Source organism: Centrocercus urophasianus, unplaced genomic scaffold (assembly GCF_019232065.1).
Source record: "Centrocercus urophasianus isolate 14NV4802_14NV808 unplaced genomic scaffold, USGS_Curo_1.0 seq_16, whole genome shotgun sequence".
NCBI classification, from domain to species: Eukaryota; Metazoa; Chordata; class Aves; order Galliformes; family Phasianidae; genus Centrocercus; species Centrocercus urophasianus.
In genome coordinates, this window is record NW_024884711.1 from 41565578 (window position 1) to 41587698 (window position 22121).

The following is a 22121-nucleotide window of genomic DNA, read 5'->3' on the forward strand; positions in this document are numbered from 1 at the left end:
ACAAAATGACTGTAATGTCTGGCAGGCGTGTCGCATCCTTAAATTCAGTGCAGCACCAGCACATACACAGCAGTTATTGAAACAGAAGAACGATGTCTCACAGCCGACACCATCAGTGATCAGAACTGCGTGCTGCTGACGCCTACACCAGGATTCTGGAGCTGCTCAGCAGAGGTGCTCAGCCTTCCAGCAGGAATAGGCCAGTGGTGTTGCCGTGAATCCATCCCAACCTGAGGCACCTCTGAACCACACCAAAGACTTGGCCATGACCTTGGGGCAGGGACCCACCACCGCAGATGTGAGCAGACATGTTGCTTGGCCGTGCCTGTTGTTTGGAAGGCCTGGCAACAGGGAGCTGTGTGTGAAATACTCTTAATACCCACCCCTGAAATTCCAGACGACTGCTGGTTGGGGCCATAAAAATGTCTTACTCCCACCCAAAACACCTCGGAAATGGGTCTGTGACTTGTAAATCCCCGCACACCCCGGAGTGCCCGGCTGGCTCCTTGGCTTCAGCTATTACAGAGGAGCTTTAGTAGCCTGGCTGCCAAAATAGCCTTGAAACAAAACCATAATAAAAAGGAATCCTTTTTTATTCTATGTTGTTTACTGGATTCGAGGCTTTAGTGGTCTGTTACTTAAGCTTCCTGCCTCTGCAGCAGAACTGCTGGAAACTCTTCTGACACCGAGGTCCCCAGCTGCAGCAGCAGCCAGAGCAGCGTGTTTGGGCAGGCTTTGTTGGCAGGAATTCTCTCTGGTAAGGAAAGAAACAGGGAAACTGACTGGAAGAGGTGAAAAATAGCTTAGCCAACCAGATCTTGCTCCTGTTGCTATTTGGCTACGTTTTGCCAGCCAACGTATTTGCTTTCCATATCCTAAAGTGTGGTTTTCTTCCTTGTTCTGCAGAGCACTTCTGAGAAAAAGATTTTGTTTTGTTTTGTTTTCCCAAGATACCAATTAATGAAACTTTTATTCTTCTTTTCGCATCGTTCGAAGTATTGTAATATGAGGGCTGTCCCAGGAAAAAGGGGACTCAGGAAGGAATGATGCAGCACTGTGTGTGTCTGAATATTAACCTGGAGCAGCCTTGTGGATGTAAAGTCAATCTAAACTGCTCAAGCGTTCATCTTTTCTAAGGGGGTGGCAGGATTGATGTCTGACAGTCAGACTACACTGGGCAGTGTGAAGGATCTGAGCAACATGAGCACGACAGGAAAGCCAACAGAATTGTACAAAACAAGCTTTGCATTGCCTTTATTACAGGTTAGCATCACTAGGAGCTGCACCTGCTGGTGGCCTTCTTTCCTTGCAAAGATAGCCATAGACTTTGATCCCAACAGAAATTTTCTATCCAAGGATGTGGTGCAGAACTGATGGATACAGGGAGTGATGCAACTCGTTCTTCAGACAGCGTTTTGCAGTTTCAAATGAGAAGGTCTCTTCCCCTACCAACACATCAAAGGATTTCTTTGGCAAAAGATTTTTAATATCTGCCCAGAACCATGTAATTTCCAAGGGCACTTATATAAAGCAAAGCAGAGAGAGCCCCTGGAGAGGGCTATTGGAGAATATCCACACCAGCTTTTTCTAAGAGTGAGAAAGCTGTCCAGTAATGGTTTAAATTCCAGATTAATGGCAGAGCAAGTGTAATAGGTGCATCAGCTGGAAGCAGATCAGAGCACACAGATAAGCACTAAAGCTAGGGCCACACCACTGACTTGTAAAGAACCACAGGTGTTTTGCAACACTTTGAAAGTTTTCAGTACTTTCAACTCTTTGAAAGGGTAGATAATAGCAGGACAAGGGGAAATGGTTTTAAGTTGTAGGAGGGAAGATATAGGTTGGATATCAAAGGGAAGTTCTTTACAGAATGAGTGGTGAGGTGCTGGAACAGCTGCCCAGAGAGGCTGTGGATGCCCCGTCCCTGGAGGTGTTCAAGGCCAGGTTGGATGGGGCCCTGGGCAGCCTGGTCTGGTATTGAATGTGGAGGTTGGTGGCCCTGCGTGTGGCAGGGGGTTGGAGATTCATGATCCTTGAGGTCCCTTCCAACCCTGGCCATTCTGTGATTCTGTGAACACATTTGAAACTGTTCTTTTTTCTTTTTCTTTTTTCTTTTTTTTTTTTTTAGAGATGTTGTATCATCAACCTTGTAGCTGCGTACTTTTCTGAATGAAGAGCAATAAAAGAAAGAAATAGATATCCGGTCTGTCTTCTACAGAGAGTCATGTAAAGAAAAAACAAGCATGCAGTTATTTCCTTGTTTAACCAAGTGGTTGGAACTGAGAGAGCAGTGTTTGTAGCTTGGCTTTTCATCTACCCATTCTTTCCTTCAGTAACTGCAGTCCCATGAGGAAGTGGAAGATGAAGAAACTGTTAGTAGCAGCTGCAATTACAGGCTTTATCAGAGCACTCAAAATTATCACGCTGTTTAAAATGTTCTCCAGCAGACTAGGAGGGGTCTTGTGCTGCCCCACTGGGCTCTGGTATAGCTCCAGTAATTTCTGCTTAGAAGTAGAGATCTCCTATTTCAAAAATCTCCTGCATTTGAAAACGGATAAGAAAGCACACCTCTGTGGTATCTAACAGTTACAAATTAGAATAAAGTCATCAGGTGGGTTTCATGATACGTTTAGGCTCTAGAACATAGCATGCATCCATTTTCAAGCTTGGAATTGTAACTGGCAGCTGAAATTTAGCTCATTGGAAAATAATTCTGCCTGCCTACCTCTTCCTGTTTTTGAAAGCTTCTGCTCAGAAGTGAAGTTCTGGTTTCATTCCCAGCTGTTCCAGGTTTCTTGGGCAGCTTTATCTACTGTAATTGCTAGCTATATGTCCCTTCAAAACCCACTTTCTTCTCCCAGGTTTCAGCCTTCCCAAGCTGCAGGTTTCCTCTCTGCAAATTAGAAAAGTAGTAATACAGGGACAATACCATGTGGAGCTCAGAGATTATTTGCTTGATTTATTGCATGGAAAATGACTTAGCACACATCAAATTCCAGCTTCTTCACTACCAAAGATGGATAGAGGAAAATGTTGGTAAATCCTTTGGCTAAATTAAAGTAAACACAAAGGGATGTGTTTTTGTGTAACTTTCCATTCGGCTCTTAAACTTCTTCGCAGAGATGTATTATTTAAGTCTGGCAGTAATATATTAAGTATGAATATACTAATTCATGTATTGGCAATGTTTATAAACACTGCTTATGGCTGATTAATTTTATTGGAGCATGTAGGTCATTTTGCTCTTAATTAATGGTAGGAATTAGCAGATTAATAGAGAAGTGGTATGTTCTGGTGCCAGGGCTAGCCTCTGTCAAATCTTGACCACAGTGAAAACAAAAGCTGAAATTGATCAACTCTTCTTTTGGTTTTGAGATATTTGCTTACATTTCCATTTCCACTGAACATGACCTTGAAACACACGTCGAAGTGTGGCGATGAGGGTGACACTATATAGCTCAGTTGGTGCTTTGAATTTGCATGAGTAGAGCTCAGAGCACACTGATATGTCATGGATGCTTTGGTTTGTGGCCTAGGGACTCAAGGCCAATTTGGCCAAGTGGGGTTGCTTTTCTTTTTCCCTTTCCAGCTTGGCATGACTTACTCCCACATGCTTCGCTTCCAGTAATTCAATATTTTGTTCCTTATTTTTGTTGTTTGTTATGTAACTAGAATATTTTCAAACATTTGCAAGGATTACGCCTGAATTATACACATTTTTGAGCAGTTTGGATTTAGTATGATTATACAATGTGATGTGATTAGACTTGTGGTTGTTCTGAATTCTGCAGGCCTTTGGCAAGCAAACCTTGCAGACATCCCAGCCTGTGCTAATTCTTAATTAAGCTCTATTTAATCTCAAATTAGGTTTATGTGAAATTGCTATTTATTTTTGTTTTGAACAGTTTTAAATGAGATGCAGATGTGGTGGTAGAGAAGCACTGAATCATTACATTTAAAGGGTGATGCTTTGCACCAGGCAGGTTCTGCGCTGGGCATGTTTTCCTGACATTGAGATCAAGGTTTGGGATCCAAGCCTCAGTTCTTCAGCATACAGTGCTGCCAACCCGTGCTTGTGCTCATACAGTTACTCATTATCTACTTTTGTGATCAAACAGATGCTAAACTTGACACTAACACAGAAAACTTCATTAGGAGCCCTAAAAATCCCAAGACTAGGACATGAGGTAGCATAAACAGAACAGACGACAGGAGGTAGAACATAATTGCATCTTGTTTTTGTTAGTTAAAGATGAGCATGTGTGCCTCTTTTATGGCTTTGTTTTTGTTAGTAGCACAGAACAGGGGGCTCCTCTCTGCCTTGTGAAAATGAGTTGGTTATTGCATCCTCAGACACCACGTCTGCATTTGAGAACATCGACATATTCTCATTCAGGTTCTGTTTGTTGCCATAAATACTCCTTGAAGGAAGACTGCAGTCCCCGCTAAAGGCCACATCGGTCTTTAGCTGAGCAAGGGGCTCCAGTTAGACTGTAATTTCCTGCTGTATTTTTCTGTGGGATTTGGGTTCCTCCCTTTGAAAGTTTCAGCACAGGACCTTCCACTGTGGCTGTGCAGATACTGAGTGCCTTTTGATAGTGATGTCCTGGGAGTGCTTCTAAGGGCTCTCTAGTCACAAGTTACTTAAATCTGTTCTCCTTGCCATGCAAGCAGAAATGTCAGATCCCGTGTTATCCTTTCCAGCAGTAGCTATGGGTAAGGCAGCAGGCACTTTGGAGGTAGAACTATGGGCTACAGACATGGGATGCTCTGATATAAGGAAGGAGACATTGCTACAGGACATCATTTTTTCTTCTCTCTCCCATCAGGATCTCAGCTCTTTTGCCATGCCATTCTTGGACGGTGATGTGGAGAACACAGACAAAAATGCTTCTCGCAAGGTAGGGTATTTCCAAACCTTCACCTTCATTGTAGTTGCTGAGTCCATCGGTGATAACCACAATTCCTTAGACTTGGAGAAGTCTCAGGCTTTTAACCTTTCCTGCCATTTACCCATTGAAAGCGATACTCTCAGGCAAACACTGTGACTTCTGCAGGCCTTATCATGACAGTGCTTAATGCTGTCACCTGTAAAGAACAGTAACCTCGGTTCCTTTAGATACTACAGATGTGTTGTAGAACACTGTAATTTGATGGAGTGATATTGGATTACTGTATTCTCAGGAAAACAGCTGCCAAAATGTGTGGTGTTGCTACAGAAGTGCAGTGCCTCGTGTTCCTGGCCTCATCATTTTCACAGAGCTTTGACATATGAGTTGATCTGCTAAACGTAGACCTCCTGCCAGCCAAGTTACAGACTTGGTGATGAGAGATACCCTTCTGAACAACAGTAGATATCTCAAAAGCTGATCTGTAGCTACACAGCAGATTTGTGGCAATATTTACAAGGATATGGACCTTTGTGTAGGGAGGCCATTTGTCAGTGAGTCTGCAGTTATAGTTCAAGGCAGGTGAAATGATAAATATCTCCTTAGTGAAGCTAATCTGCATCTAGAATGATAATAATTTAACTCTGCTGACAGCATGCATCTCTATGCCTTTGCACCTTGTGGCAAAGGACAGTTGTTTAAAAAAAACTTCTGCAATCCATCAGTAACTGAATATGTTTGTAACATTGGCCTTGTCCTTTTCTGCACTGGACCTTTTAGGACTGTGATGTAGGAGTCACTGACAAACACAGAGCAATTCTTGTAGATGACAGGGAAGCTAAAATACAGTGTTACCAAAATGCACTTGTTTGATGGGTCTGAATAAAGTGGCCAATATGATGACATGCTGAAAGAGTGCTGGTGTTCCTAACTGGAGCTTGATTTTTCCCAAGGAAAGGCGAAGAGGCTATGTGAAGAAGAAGATATATCAAAGCCGATGTTGCTCATGTGTAATATTTTGTGATATTGTTAAACAAGTTCAGTTTTACCATTTATGAACTCCTTGTTTTTTCTCTTACCAGTCTTGGAACAGTTTTTTCATGAGCGGTTTTCTTGGGAAAAACTGGAAGAGCATTAGATTAGTCACCCCCTTTTGCAATTTCATAGAATCATAGAATGGCTTGTGTTGGAAGGGACCTCAAGGATCATCAAGCTCCAATCCCTTGCCATATGCAGGGCTACCAACCTCCATATCCAGTGCTAGACCAGTCTGCCCAGGGCCCCATCCAACTTGGCCTTGAACATCTCCAAGGATGGGGCAGCCACAACCTCTCTGGGCAACCTGTGCCAGCACCTCTCCACTCACTTTGTGAGGAACTTCCCCTTGACATTGAATCTAAACCTTCCCATCTTGAGATTAAAACCATTCCCTCAGTGTTTTTTATGAATACTGTTTTTTTTTCCCCAAAACTTGGATCAAGTTCTGCATGTGGGAGTGTGGATTTTGGAATAACAGTGCAGCCAGGCTCTATATCCAAAATGGTTTGTTTACCTGATATGTAAGGCCTTTCACCGTTTTGTTGCATGTGCTGAACAGAACTCACTGTCAGACCAGCTGACAGTGCCCAACTTCCAATCAGAAACAAATCATCAAATAAAATGTACTGCAGCTCATCCTAAATAACATTTTTCTCCTTAATGGGAAGTATGGGATCTTTGTAGTTAGTAATTGATGGCCACCATCAGATTGCAGTATCTTATTTAATTTAAACTAAAAGTTTTCCAGGTCCTGCTGGTGCAATATAAAGAAGTTCCCAATTTTTACTGTTCTCCTTCATGTAAAATGGGTTTCCTTTGTCCAAGTCTGAAATCACAGTGTTGTGTATTTTTTGTACACTGTAAGTCAGTATTTCATCAGCAGCATGGCTTTTCCATTCACCAGTAGTGTTGGAGACTGGCGATTAATCAGGGACATCTCTCTTCCTTTGCTGAACTCTTCTGTCAGCTGGGCTATATGTCAAGTCAGAGAAGAGTAGCTCACAGCCTGCCTTTCTGATCTGCCATTAATTTAGTACCACTGATCTTTGTGAAAACCTTTTAGAAATTGTATTAACATTTTTCACAAGGATTCTCAGCACTTCAGTGTGTGAGTGCCTCTCAATCATTATCCTGTGACAGTAATCCTCACTTTGCAGCCAGGAAACTGAAGTGTGGAATTACTTGTTCAGATGCACATAGGAATTTTTTGACAGAGGTGGGAATGTATCACATATTTCCTGAAGCTCAGCCTTAATCACTTCTCACTGGCGTGGTTATTATTATAACCGATGTATTTTTCTTTCCTTTATGACCTGAAGGAAGGAGGGGGGCAGTGGTGGTTTTGACCTTCCTCTGTTGAAGGCAAGGTGTAATACTCTGCAGGCTCTCGCACGGAATGTTTGGCACAATGTGATGCAGCACAGGAGCTCTTATGTCAGCTGCAGGTACTCTGACGCTTCTCATTGCCTCACAAAGAGCTTTAATACTTGTGGTGGCTTTGTCTAGAATAACTGGTATTGCTGACTGCCCCGTATTCAAACTGAGACTCTCCAGAAATGGCATGAATCCTTGAAGGAGGAATGGCCTCACGGGATCATTATAAGATGTTTGTCATAAGCTATAGATGGAAGCTTGAAAAAGAAATATGCATTGACTGTTCTCTGCATGTGAAGAAGTGGGTGAAGTGTTTATCTTATGTGATAATGGCAGCTCTATCTCATGAAATGACTTAAGTGTGTGTAAGATGGAACATGCTACAGCTAAACCCAAGCAACTCTGATAAAACAGCTCTGTAGGGATTGGCAGAGCTTTCTGTGACCAACTAGTGCTAATTTTGTATAAACTTTGGAGCAGAGATGAGGTTGCAAAAGACTGGAAAAAAGCAATTATTTTGTTAATATTTACAATATCTGCAATTAGGATAATTTGCAGATTTGTCAGCATGACATTACTCCTGGGTATAATAGTGAGATATCTAATGTTGAATAGTTAATGATGCTATTATAGTAGACTCATTTTGATTGGAATTAATGGCAAACAGTTCTTAGTGAGCAAATTTGGGTTTTCAAGGAGATTATAAATTTGGTTGGAAAATGTAATGGTGTTGGTGTCATGTATATAAAAAAGAAGCACAGACATTTAGATTTAAGAAGGTGGAATGATGCTGAACAGACCTGGGAGCCTATGAATTGAGTAAAGCCTGGATGATTAAATGAGTTGGGATTCATCAGTGGAAAATTTTGTTTCTAAACAGGGAAAACATACTGTTGTTATACTGTATAATACTTTATCAGTGACTTGAAAGAAGTACAGGCTCATTACTGATACAGTGTGCAGTTCTTACAAAAACGAGGGGGGAGAAAGTAATAAATTCTGAGCGGAAACTCTTGAGTGCAAAATGCCCTGAGTCACTAAAACACATTTTGCAAGTGGTTCAAACGGAGCAGTTGCACCTGGGAGCAGACCTGGTTGTTTGGAAAGTCTGCCACAAAGCTTGGTTAGATTTTGAGAATAGCTGTCGATAATCAGCTGTACGTGGATTCTGGATGTGACACAGTGGCTGAAGGATTACTTTGGTTTTTGGATGTGCAAACAAAGGAATAGGGCAAAACATAGGCTTTGTTATGACTGCATTTGTCATCATCCCACAGTTCTGCTGCCAGTAATGCAGGACGATGCTGATGGGCTCAGGCGAGCACTTTGTCCTGGTTCTGCTCCCAGCATTGTTTTTGTTTTGTGCAGTGACTCATAAACGGTGGAACAAAGAGAAGAAGCAAAAAATACCCCATTTTTACCCCCTTTCTCCTTCGCTGGATAACAAGTCTCCTTTTGATCTCTTTTTTCTCAGCCTTTAATTATCTGTTTCTTTGTGATCAGTGAGCTGGCCTCAGCAGGAAGGACAGGCAGCGTGTCCCAAGCGGACATGGGGCACCGGCAGTGGATGCAGTGAGGCTGAGAATGAGGACATAAGTGACAACTGCTGCACGGCCCTTCACTGCTTTGCCACAAACACTTTGTGTTAGGAAATGGAGCCTGGAGCCATCCTGCTCTCACCTGGAGCCAGACCTGCTCTTCCCTCCCTGCCCTGCTCCTACCTTTGAGCAGGCCTGTGGGAAACCTAATCCCAACCCTACAGCCATGCCAGGCACTCTGGGCCTGCCAGATCAGCCAGCCGCATCCCATTGTATTTTAATTTGGGAAGTGTCACTGGGCTTTAATTTTGGGAAGTGACATCTCTGATCCTGTAAAACACGTTGTCATATCAATTGTTTTTGCTCATGCAGATCCGAGGGAACTAATGGGGGTGAATGTAACCACATGGTGCCCAAGAGAGTAAGTCCTTCATTACCTTTTGGTCTAACGAAGTCAGCTCTTGTGATTCTGTGAGCTCTTTTATTCCACCGTAATAAGGGAATCATCCAATTAAGTTTATTAAAGGGCTTCTTTGTTGAGATTCAGCACAAGGGCAAGAAATAAGTGCAGACTTCTATCTCGTGTGTCGTCCTTAATTGTGCTTACTGTCCCTGACAAGGGAGGTGGGAGGCGATTTTTGCTTTCTGGATTTTTCTAAGCAAAGAAGCAAAATTAAGGTGAAATAAATCACTGCTGTAAAAGCATAAAAAACTCAAATGCTTCATAAGTGTCCTAACTACTTAGAGCTGGAGAAAAAGGAGCAGAGCTCAGTAGCATGTAATAACTTTCATATAAATTCAGAAGCATTTTGAGGCTTTCAGACAGTTTAGCTTGAGCCCATTCACATTCCAGACAGGTTTTAATTTGGTCTGTTCTGAAAGTGAATCTAAATTCCCCAGCAACTGAATCAGAGATGGAGATTTTTCAGGGATCCTGAGCTGCGTAAGTCCCATGGCAGACAGGAAGGGATCACTGCAGGAGTTGGTCAGCACAAACAGGAAAGATGGCACATCCAAGGAGAGGAGAATTTGTCCAAATTTGGAAGAAAAGCGGAAATCCAAGGAAGCGCCCTATCTTCGTGTTTCCTGAAGCAGGTAATGAAGGAATCCTCTGAAGAAGGCTGTGTGCCTATCAAAAGGCCTGGGGAGCTGGCTGCAGTGAGGTGCTGCAAGGGACAAGGACAGAAGCAGGGTTCCCTGGCTCTGGCCCAGTCCACCTATTTGTGGTTGGTCTTCTCAGCACAGCTCATTTATTTTTCTGTCCACGTCTCTTTGGCAGGACTCTTCTCTTCCTTGCAGTAAAGAAGTCCTTAAATTTTAAGTTGTCAGCACCGATGCCTTCTTATAGAAGGCTACACTTTGCAAAACAGAAGAGGGATTGGATTTTCCATACAAAGCATGGGAAAGAAAAGGGCAGTGTGGAGAAGATTTGTGTGTGTGAGTGAGAAGAGGCAGGACTGAGATGGATTTTGTGTGGGTGACGAGAGAATGGTTTGCAGTGAAGTGTAAATAGTTTGGTCTCAGTTCACTGCAGTGGGGATTATCATATGGTTGTGATTAAACGTGATGCGACTTGCAATTCTTCATCTTGCTTGCAAGATGAAGAATTGCAAGTTAGGTGAGAAAACAGTTGAAGTTTTCTCACAGTTTGAAGGGAAAGATGCCAGGCTGTTGTCAAAAAGAAGACTGTTGGGTGGAGGGACAGGAAAATCTGGATGATCTTCAGGACAGGTAATTCTTAACAGCACAAGATATGTGGTTGTTCACCTGGAATACATCTAGAGTAGCAGCATGTAGGAGAGGTTAAGGGTTGTGGTCCAGGATGGGTTTAGGCACAGTCCTGCTGTAGAGTCAGATTCTCGTACCCACTGAAGCAGAGTAGCCATGTGCAGTCTGGTTTATGCTGAGATTTTGTCATTGAGGAGTACATTGAAAAAGACAATGAGAAATGAAGATGCAGATCTGCTGGTCCATCAGTGGAAGGCTCTGAGCCATTGATGTGCATTGCTGTGAGAAATGAAGAGGAGGTTAGGGAGAGAGCCGTGCACCCAGGTGAGATGACCAAGAAGCTATGAAGATGCTGCTTCCTGAGATGGAATCTTCCAGGGCTGTCCAGCTCAGGCAGGTGCCAAGCTATCACTTTACATTTTACTCAGGAAATTGAAAGCAGGTCTTCTAGATATAAAGGAGTCTAAGGCACCTCTCATTTTATTGCTCTGTTTTCAACAGCAGCCAGTTCTAGATACATTTTAGGAGCCTGACGAAGATCATTCAGTTTGTAAAACAGAGCAGTTTCTCCCTGGTCCCCAGCTGAGGATCCTTTTGTGCTCCAGAGATGGCAGCCTTGCAGCATTTTTGTCTATATTTACTCAGCGCTATGTAAGGTAACTGGGTTAACCTTGAACAACCAAAGCAGCTCATATAATGTACTGTGGGTGTCTGCTTGGCTGCCCAGCCTCCCTGGGGAACGGATTGACATAGGTAGGGTTGCACTTGCACTCATGTGTTCTTTTATTACACTCCTGCTGATGTAGCTTTATTCCAGCATCTCCATTCCCTGCAGACCTGTGCTCAGAAGATGACTTTTCCTTGTGCCCACCTGTCTGTGATAGCTTCAGGGAATGAACCCAAAACACGTGAAGAACAGGCTGATGATCCATCCACCTGTGCAGCCTTCCTCCAGCACTCCTGCAGGAGTCATCGTGCAGATGCTGCATGGGTTGCTACAGTTTATTCCATGGCAGAGATTCTTCTGCATTCCCAGCTGATGCATGGACATCAATCATCTTTTAAAACTCACAACCATTGGCTTCAATTAAGATACCAAGAAAGAAATACTGATATAATTCCCAAAGCAAAATCATAGGTATTTATCCTCTTTGTCGGTGGGTGTAACCTGTGTGTAATTAATGTGTGGAACAGCTGGAGAAGAATTTGTTGTAGTAATTTCCTTTAATTTAGTAGCATGCACATGTGTATTCAGTAGCGTGTCCCTGGTGCTCTAGCAATTAACTAATTCATCTGCCTGGCACGATAGAGAGAAAGTAGCGGGTTGTGATTGCAGTAAAAGAAAACATCCTGCTGCTTCTGCTCAGAATTGGAGAACGGTTTGCTCCATATCTGGCTTGTGCGTGCAGGAGAACACTGATGTTATTTGGCAGATTGTTTCTTGAGGATGTGAGGATAGCATGGAACTTTTGAAGGGTCTCCAACTGGTGTTTTGTAATTACCAAGTAAGCATGCAAAAAAAGATGCATGAGATATTAAAGGTGGCACCAGAAGGACGTTTCTCTTAGCTTTACAACTTCCATGGCGTGTCAGTTTAGGAAAAGATGATAATGAAATTACATTCCTGGAAACAGTCTGAAATTACAGAGGTAGCACCGGATTTATAGTGCAATTAAAATGAACTTGAAAACACACTTCTTGCTCCCAACTTTCAGGCAGTAGATTTGGCAGTAGACCTGGTTGCATTGCAGTGAGTGGAGATGCTGCTGCACTGCACAGTTGTTTCCTGGACTACATAGCTGGGCAGAGAACACTGTGTAGGTAGTCTCAGGTGATCTACAGATGCTGTTTTAATAAAGTTAATGAGCTTTCATGAAGAAGTTATCTTTTGGGGGCTATTTACCCATAACAAAAGTGGAGTTTATTAATTTATTTATAGTCTGTTAATTATTCCAGGTCTCACTTGAGGGACTGTGCTTGATTCTTCTTGACTCACTGTGAGATGGTGTCTGTGCCAGAGGACGTGGAGTGGCACTGAAGGAGATTTGCAAGCCAAAGTGACCTGTGTTTCATTATATTGATCCCAACCCCTCCAAATTAAGACTCAGAATGGAGTCGAGGCATTGACTGAGCAAGAGGGTGTCTTTATTTATTAAAAGACAGGAGAGTGAGAGTGGGAAAAGAAAAGAGAAGAAAAGGAGACACTGTATTTTCTTCTCTGATGACTACTGTCAAGAGTCTGTTGTTGTTTCTGGTACCCAGTGCTTTAGTTAGAATTGATTTATCCTTTCCAAAAATTTCCCCTCGAGGGCAACTAGTCCTACAGTCCTTCTGCAAAGGCAAAGGTAGTAAGAAATAAACGTGCAGAGATGAAAAGCAGTTGAGTATCTTGCCAGACATCTCCATGCTCCAGCTGCTGACCCTGGCTGCTGGTGTCCGTCTCTCAGACCAAATGCCACCAGCCTTTCAGGTTGGAAATTTTCCCAAGTGAGGAACCACTGCAGGCCCTTCTGTGGTTTCCACAGAGCAAGACCCAGCCCAGCTTTCATCTTTTCTTTCATCTTTGGGCCATGAATATGATCAGGAGGCTGAAGCATCTCTCCTACAAGGAAAGGCTGAGGGAACTGGGCTTGTTAACTTGCAGAAGAGAAGGCTCTAGGGAGACCTCATTGCAGCCTTCCTGTGCTTGAGAGAAGCTTACAGACAGGAGGAGGTGACTTTTTACATGGGACAAAGGGGAATGGCATTAAACTAACAGGGGAAACATTTTGGTTAGATGTAAGAAAGAAATATTTTACTCAAAGAGTGGTGAGGCACTGGCACAGGCTGCTGAGAGAGCTGTGGATGCCCCATCCCTGGAGGTGCTCAAGGCCAGGTTAGATGGGGCACTGGGCAGCCTGGTCCCATGGAGGGCAGCCAACCCACCGCATGGAGTTTGGAATTTGATGGTCTTTGAGGTGTCTTCCAACCTAAGGCATTTTATGATTCTGTGATACTAATAAATATGTTATTTTCCCTACCATTCTTCCCATGGCAGCAACACACTTACCCAGCTTCACTGACATATAATGTGCACCTTGCAGTCAGCAGTTGTTTAATGCTCCATACATACATGCATCCCTTTTGCTTTGCATATTGGGAGCGAGGAGCAAGCATGCAAAAGACTCAAACCCCATCAACCTCATGCAGAAGGCAGCGTGCTGTGCCCATGGCCTTTGATTCCACTTTCACTGAGGACCTGAAACCCACTGATCCCCAGGAACAGGACCCTTAATTAACGACCCCAGCTAAAAAAAAAAGCTTTGTGCCCATAGAAGTATTTTGTGCATCCAGGAGGAAATAAACTCTGCATATAACTCAGGCCTGGGCACACAGCAGTTTGTGTAGGCTTCTGTTAATTGTATGTGGGAAGAAATTCATCTTTGCTTCTTTTATTGGTTTGTTTTTCTGGGATTTTCCCCTTCACCTCTCTAGATGAGCCTGCACGGTGCAATGCTGTGTTGTGTGTAGATATTCATGCTAGCTGGAAAACCAGCACAGGTCACTGAAGAGACAGAGCTGTTAGAAAGGTCATGCCCAAGCTGGAGGCTGGGCTAATTATCTGTAACATTGCCACTCTAGAATGATTGCTCTATTTTGGGACTAGAGTTAAACCCCCATGGCAGTGTCTGGCACTGAGAACTCATGTTCTCTGCTGAGCCTCATTGCACAGTAGAGATTTCTACGGAGTACTACAGATGGGTGCTTAAATGCAGAATGGAGGCTTCAGGGCGCTGTGTTAGCTTAAAGGAGGTCATTCATTGCTCTTAATAAATTTATTGCCACCCACCTTTCAGTTTTCTAGGGAAGGTAAGGGAATGTGCAGCAAATAAATCTGGTAAAAAATATCCCGCAGTGTATGTGTGATAATGAAGTTCATACACATAGGTTAAAATTTTTGTGAAATTCAAGACATCTTTAACAGCAAGGAGCCCAGTGAGGTGGCACAAAACACACATCTACGTAGCAGTGCAGGCTGACTGTGGGAAGGTCTGTCTAACCCACAGCTGGAATAAACAGGAGTGACCATGTTGAGACAAGCTCTGCGATCCTAATGGCACAAACTGAACTGAATTCATGGTGATTTCTCTTTCTCTTCTTTTTTCTCTCCTCCTCAGGTGGACGAAAGCTACTCTGCAGGCAGTCCTTCGAAAGGCATTTTCTCGAAAGGGCTCCAGAACCGACCTTCCAGCCCTGTTTCTGCCCCTGTGAGATCCAAACACAGCCCTGGCTCACCCAAAACTGTCTTCCCCTTCCCCTACCAGGAGTCTCCCCCACGCTCCCCACGTCGAATGAGCTTCAGTGGGATCTTCAGGTCCTCCTCCAAAGAGTCCTCCCCCAATTCTAACCCGTCTACCTCTCCTGGGGGCATCAAGTTTTTCTCCAGATCAAGAAAAAGTAAGAAATTGCTCATGTTATTTCAGGAAGATACACAGTACCTCTGGGCTTGGCCCATTCTTTACCTGCGGTAGTGAAGTAAGTGCAGAAGAGGCATGTGCTAATTGTTCGTTATCGCTTTCACTGTGTTTGGGGGTTTTGTCTGGCAAGTAGGGAATGACTTTTCCAGGACACCCATAACGGCTGAGGAGGGAAATCATGCATCAGAGTGTTGCTTAGAAATCCTGCTGCTGTGGCACAGGCAGTGTCCACGCAGTTTCATCAAGGCTGGTTGGACATCAGCTCCCAAGCTCAAGAGGAGCGGGAGCAGTTATGGGGCTTGGGGTGGAGATGGGCATCCCAAGGATGTTACCTTGGGAGCTCAGGGAGGTTTGCTTGGGTAGACTCCATAGAGAATTGTCTCATTTTTGGGTGAAAAAGAGGCCTTGACTCGATGGTTATAAATGATATGTTTACAATCAAATGACCACTAAGAGAGTGTTTGGGCTGCTCTGTTAGAATGTGAAATCATATGAAAACTGCTCTGACCTCCTTGGTTCACAGCAGTTGCCTGCTTTGTATTAGGAACAAATTTGGCTTCTTCAACAGCCCATGTGCTAATACAATATTTCTACAACTCAGAAATGAGGAGAGCTGAGAAAAGGCTTCGATTTCAATATTTTCTTGTTGAATGAAGATTCCCAGCGCCAATCTACAAAGGGTTGTGGTTGCTCTGCCTTGGGGACAGTAGCTGTAGGAGGAGGATTTGGTTATAGGGGAAAGAGAGGAATGACTTTGTGCCACTGAGGTTGTTGGTTTGTCAGAACACAGTGTGTTTTCCTTCCTGGGAACAGAAGAAATAGCTTAAAGGTAATTTTTTGGCAAACCTGCAGAGACAACGTAGATACAGAGTTAATGATGCACATACCCAAGTTTGACTGAGTGTTTACTGCGATGTATTGATAGCTTTCTGTGACTTACAAACTGTGAAGAGGCACTTCCTTTTTCTTCAGCAAAATTCCTCTTTAAAATGTAGGTTTTAATCAGAACAGATAATTTTTTCATTACTTTTGTGTGCACTGACACAGCTATACAAACCTGTAGCGGATTTTTCTTTTAGTTGACCAGAAGTTCTGCTGCAGCTTAGTTGAGATTGCATCTGTCCCAGTCTTTGCCTCTCTCTGGAGCACCATTAGCAGACTGAAAGAGCCAATGTTTTTGGAGGACTCCGAGTGGACTGCAGGCATCATTTCTGCTCAAGGACATTTATTCTCCTCTATTAAAAGTTCAAACCTGCTTTTATGCACCTCTCTGTTTCAAGCCTCATAGTAATTAAAGTCCATTTGAGCTCTTTTTGCTAGTCTAGATAGGCTTAAATGCTGCACAGGCAATAAGCTGCTGATGCAATGCACCAAGAAGAGCTCTCTGCTGCACGAGTAACAGTGAGACACAGTGCATGGCAAAGCCATCTTGTGACATTTTAAAAAAGTAATCCCATCAAATAGCACCATTTTAATTTTTCCTAGCTAGGTACACCAGAATATTAAATAAAAGAATCTTTTCAGTAGTCAGCAAAATCCTTTTGATAAGGTCACATCACAGGAACAGGCTTGGAATGGGGCCATGCTATTTTTGAGCTGGCGGAAGATCCCCATGACCCTGCTGCTCCAGGGAGGGTCGCAGGAGCTGTGCTGGGTTTGGCTGGGTTTTGTTGTTAAGGCAGAAGGAACTGCCTCCTGTGAGGGTGTGATGGTTGAACTGTGCATAAAAACAATAACTTGTCCCATTCTGCAGCTTTTTGAAGATCAGCATTTCATACCAGGTGCTTTCACATAGTTCAGCTCTCTAATGGCAAGGCTCGTGCAGACACATGTGCCTCACTGTCACATTAAAGCAGGTTTTATTCACACTGTGCTTAACACTGGTTGGTGATGAATTACACTCTTAGGATTTACTGTGTTTGATTGATTTGTCTTTAATTGTATTTAACAAAACCTTTTCAGGACTTCACAAAATGTATGAAAGTTAACATTTCTGTTGCATTGTTTAGTTTTTCACAGACCAAACTTTTACATCCTGCTACTTTGCAAAGAAAGAATAACCCTATGCATTATGAAGCACTAGCTTAATTGGTTAAGTCCCACTCAAAACAGAGTCTATGTATCCTTCACACCATTTTCTGAGTGACAAGAGTTCTCAGTGACTCCTCAGCTCAGAGACCTCAGATCTGTGCAGATGCTGTGCTGCAGAGCTCTAAGAGCTAACGCAACACATGGCTACGTGTTTCCCAAGGTATTTGAATGCTTCTGTGATCAAAATTGCCACATCCTTTGTGATTAAAATCCCATTTTCTCAAGCAGCTTGGGATAGCTGTGTTAAAATGAATGGGGCTTAGGCTGCTTTATTCCTTTGGAAAATGACAGCGTGCTGAAATCACATGGGCTTGCTGTTCTTGCCTGCCCTTGCAGCCGATCAGCTCTTGGCACTGTGTTAGCACTATTAAAATGAAAATTACTTGCATGCTGGGCTGCATTAGCAGGAGCATTGTCAGCTGGCTGAGGGAGGTGATTCCCTTTTGCTTAATGCTGCAATGCTGGCTCCAGCACTTGGCTCCACTGTATGAGAGACAGGGATGTACTGGAGTGAGCCCAGTGAAGGACACTGGGTTGGTCAGGGGCCGCAGCACAGGGCTAAGGAGAAAAAGAAGACATTTTCTTTTCATTAGTTAACTAATGAGAAGCTATGGAGATGGCAGAGCTGGGCAGCTCAGGAGCTCACAATGAACGGACAGGAGGCAGCAAGGGCAGCTGCAGGCAGACATTAAGAAAAATGTTCTTGTTGGGGGTGACATAGCATCAGAGCAGGGGACCATAGAGATGCCTTACAGCAAATCTGCACTTTATCCAGGCAATCTACAATTGAAAAAAGCACTGGGCTGAAGTCCACAAGGTTAGTAAGGATTTTTTCCCCAGCTTTACCTGAGTTGAATCCATTCTACACCCCTTTTGCCTGTCATCTTGGAGCAGTATGTGTGGGAAGTGTATGCCATCTCTGCTGTAAATAACATCCCCCATCTTTCCTCTGCCTTGTTCAAAACACACACTAACCTGTTACTCTGCGTATTCCTTGTTTTTCTTGGAAGCAACCTCTTCCTAGCTTGTTTTCATTTCAAAGACTGTGTGTAGTGTTTGCAGTGTTTTCCTTCCCGTGTAGCTGTTCTTTTCCCAGTGAAGGTATTTTGCCATTTGAAGATACACAGTTTACATGAACTGTTTGGGTAGGACAAAGTTAAACCGAAAAGTGATCTGCAGACACGAGTTAAAACATTTTCCAGTTTGATGTAAGGGGTTTAATGCAGTTTTTAATATTTTATTTTGTGTTTTGTTGATAGCCTAAAGCTCATCTTTTGGGTCTTTTCCTTTTGATTTACCCCAGTTCAACATCCAGCCATAACCCCTTGCCCTGACCTCAAAATCTATTTGCCTCGAAAGGAAAGATGCCTTCCTGCAAAATGAACTGCTCGATGTTTGCAGGGAAAGCTTTGTAAGAGCAAACTGGGGGCACCAGTGACCAGTGTCCCACCTTGAAAAGCAGCAGATGCTGCAGACACCGTGTTCCCTCCTGGCAATGGGCTCAGTGTGATCCTTACTGGGAGGGTGTGTGCACATCCCAAAGCCAGATGTGTTCTGAAGGCAGAGGTTTGCATGTGGGAGGTGAGGAGCTCACTATCTGGCATTGTCTGCTGCTGAAAGTGTGGGCAAGCGAGCAGCCATGGAATGCTGAGCAATTGCATTCTGATTATTTGTAGATGATAAGAAAAAAATGAGCAAACGAGAATTTCCTAATTTTAGAAAAGCACGTGTGAGGTGTAGCTGTCACAGAGCTAACAGCAGCTCACCACAGACAAGAACAAAGAGCCAATATATGGGTGCGTGTTCAATCTGAAGTGCTGTGAAAAGTAACTCCACAACATTGGTGTTGTGGAACTGCTGTCCAACTTGCCGTGGGCTTGCGAGGATGCTGCATTATTGGCTCACAGGACAAGGAATGGTTTTAAGCTCAAGGAGGGAGATCTAGATTGGATATCAGAGGGAAGTTCTTTACAGAGAGAGTGGTGAGGTGCTGGAACAGCTGCCCAGAGAGGCTGCGGATGCCCCGTCCCTGGAGGAGTTCAAGGCCAGGTTGGATGGGGCGCTGGGCAGCCTGGTCTAGCATTAGATATGGAGGTTGGTGGCCCTGCATGTGGCAGGGGGTTGGAACTTGGTGATCCTTGGTGTCCCTTCCAACCCAAGCCATTCTATGACAAACAGGGCCCCGTGCTCCAAAGCATTACTGAGTCTTGGCTGTTTAAGCTCTGCTAGCTGTGAGTGCACACCCCGAAAGAGAATGCATCTGGTCTCTGGGTGAGTTTGCACGAGTAGGTATAAAGCTCAGAGAAACAAGAAATGGCACAAGTTTTCTCTGAGTAGTGCAAACTATGGTGATCTGAAGAAAATGTGGGAGGATGATCTGCACTGCAAGGAAACACAATTCAAATTTCATTTTTCCGTGGTTTTGCATGAGTTTTTGCTTCAGAAACAGTATGTTCTCACATCAGAAACAAGACATACAAATAAAAGAGGAGAGCATTCTTTCACTGAGTGAAAACTAGGCAGCTATCCCTGTAGACATATTAACGTCAAGAACAGTGAACATTTTATTAAAAGCACATGGTTGTAGGAAATTTAAGTTATTAGAAATTGAACTTTCTACCAAGGGCTGAGCGCTGTCTCTGAAAGGCAGCAGGGCATTTGCCAGACCTGTTTCCCCTTCCAAAAATACCAAGGTGATAGCAGTAATCACAACACATGGGTGGTGCTGCCAATTTTGCCAGCAAAGGAAATCAATTAAAAGGTTTCTGTTGACCTGAAGCTTTGGGCTGTGATGGACAGAATCAAAACATAAATTAGCTCAGGATTAAATGTTGTTTATCGAATGCTGTGTCTAAAATTACACAGCTTTCCAATATCTTGAAGCTGGTGGTCAGATTTGCATAAAGGTGAACTTGTACTGTATTTGAGGAAGAAAGTATTTTTCAACATAAAATGCTCATTTTCTGTTTTCTCATTGTAAATAATTTTTCTGCTTTGGAAATTCAGTGCTATTAACTGTGGTGCCCAACAAAATCCATAAGGCGGAGTCCTGGTGCTCCAGTAATAAAGGGCCAGATAGGTGGTGGTGGTGATTTTTTTTTTCAGAAGAATGCAAGAAGCAAAAAGGAAAGGCTGCCAGATATTGTATTTGTCCTATTAATTTATATTTTCAGAGAACATTTTGTGGTAAGAATACGCTCTCTGTAAGGAAAGGTTATAACTATACTGGTTTTTACCCATAGATGGAGCCAGCAGCTTTCATTTCCCATAGCCCATCCAGCTGGGCAACCTTGTAGGCCTTCTCACCGTAGCAGATCTGTACTGAATCTTTTCTTCAAACTTCCAATTGCAATTCATGTCTGCCAGATTGTGCTTCGTATTCCTGATGTTTAGGTAATAATTTCCAGTGAAGCAGCAGTTTTTCAGTTTGACACAGGCATGGGATACCAGGAACAGGCATCTCGTGTACCATTGGATCAAGCTGTTTGCCTACAGCTGCTCTTAACCTTCCCACGCTGTACAGGTTGGTCTGTCCTCCCTCATACCAGCTTCTGGAATTTACATCTGGATTTCTAATCAACAAATTCATCCCATAGTCTCCCACTCTTCAGAGCAGAGCAGGACAACCCCTCCACTTGGTGGCAGCGCTGGGCTGATGCACACAGGGCATGGTTGGCCCTGCTGGCAGCTGATTCAGATCCAACTGTTGTCAACCAGAACTCTGATTTCTGGTTGTGACTCTGCCCTTAAATCTGACTAGATGGTGCAAGGAATGGGGTGTGGAAGGATGGGGCTGCTTGGCTGCACTTCACCTTGGGATGCTGGCAAAGGCTTTTCCTACTTCATCCCATAAAACCTAGGGAAGGTATAGAGCCATTTCTGTCTTCCTCCGCTTCCCAGTACTGCTGTGCAAGAACATCTAACTGTGATTGCTCTAGCTTGTTTTGCCCACCAAGTCAGACAGAAGGCTTAACACTATTCATTTCAATCTTATCTACACTGGAAAAATGACTTTCTGCAGACAACATGTGTCAGCAGCACGGCTGCATTTGAACTGCTGCCACATGGAGCCTTGCATGGCCACAGACCAGCCATGTTCAGCCCTGGTTCCTCTGCCAGTTACTGACATCAGCTGTCAGCAGCAGCTGATTTTTCTGCTTAGAATGTGCCCGTGGTGATTGGCTTTACTTAATTTGGAGGGATTTCTCAATGTGTTTCCCATTTCACCTTTGTTTCCCATGGTCAATGTTATTTGTAGTTTGCATATATGGAGTACAGCCAGCGTACTTTTGTATACTTTACAAATCTTTCTAGGAAATAAGAGTTTCTCAGGCTATCTTCAAACTGCTAGTGATTCAGATGCAATGATGCAAAAAAGGGGGTAAGTTTTCAGTCTCTAGCTTTCATCAGTGTTATGGGATGGACGTGGGATTGGAGTCATTCTCACTTTCAGTCTTTCCTGAGATTTGGACTGTGGAACGTGCTATAAATGATTGCTTTTGCTAACTAACCAAGGTACTATTTCTTGTAATGTATAGATGAGAAGACAGTGACCTTAGTTCTATATTGACTCTTGTGGAGACCCTTACTGGCATGCAGGGGAAAGAGAAATCCTCACTCGGTAAAATGATGCTCTCCCTATTTATTTGTATATCAAATGTACAAATAGAAAATACACACTTTGAACACCCGAGAGGTTGGTGAACCCTGGTGCTCTTTCCCTGCCAGTCTCTTTCAAGTCCTTGTGAAAGAGAGGTCTGCAGGGCAGTGCTCACATGCAAGCAACTTTGTTTCCCCATTGGCAGTAAAGCTAATGAGAGAGTTTCAAAGTCTCAAAGTATCTAATGACAGCAAAGTATTTGGAAATAAAGTGCCACTTGGTTTGGGTTTTTTCTTTTTGAAAATATTTGCAGTTTGAAAATCCAGGAAAACAAGTATGGGGAGCTTTTCAAACATATGGGGATTTAATTTACATAGAGATCAACCATTTCAGAATTTGGTTCCTA

The 22121-nt window shown here is 43.4% G+C and overlaps 1 protein-coding gene across 3 annotated transcripts in view; it reads left to right on the top strand.

Annotated features, from left to right (window-relative positions):
* Window positions 1–22121, top strand: part of PRKAG2 (protein kinase AMP-activated non-catalytic subunit gamma 2) — a 183169-nt gene that overhangs the window by 56464 nt on the left and 104584 nt on the right. For 2 of the 3 annotated variants that reach the window (XM_042816532.1, XM_042816535.1), the window contains exons 2-3: window positions 4830–4901; window positions 14725–15004. In XM_042816532.1, the coding sequence (XP_042672466.1) occupies window positions 4830–4901; window positions 14725–15004 (352 nt within the window). The remainder of the gene's footprint in view (window positions 1–4829; window positions 4902–14724; window positions 15005–22121) is intronic. The other variant, XM_042816533.1, reaches the window with a different exon arrangement.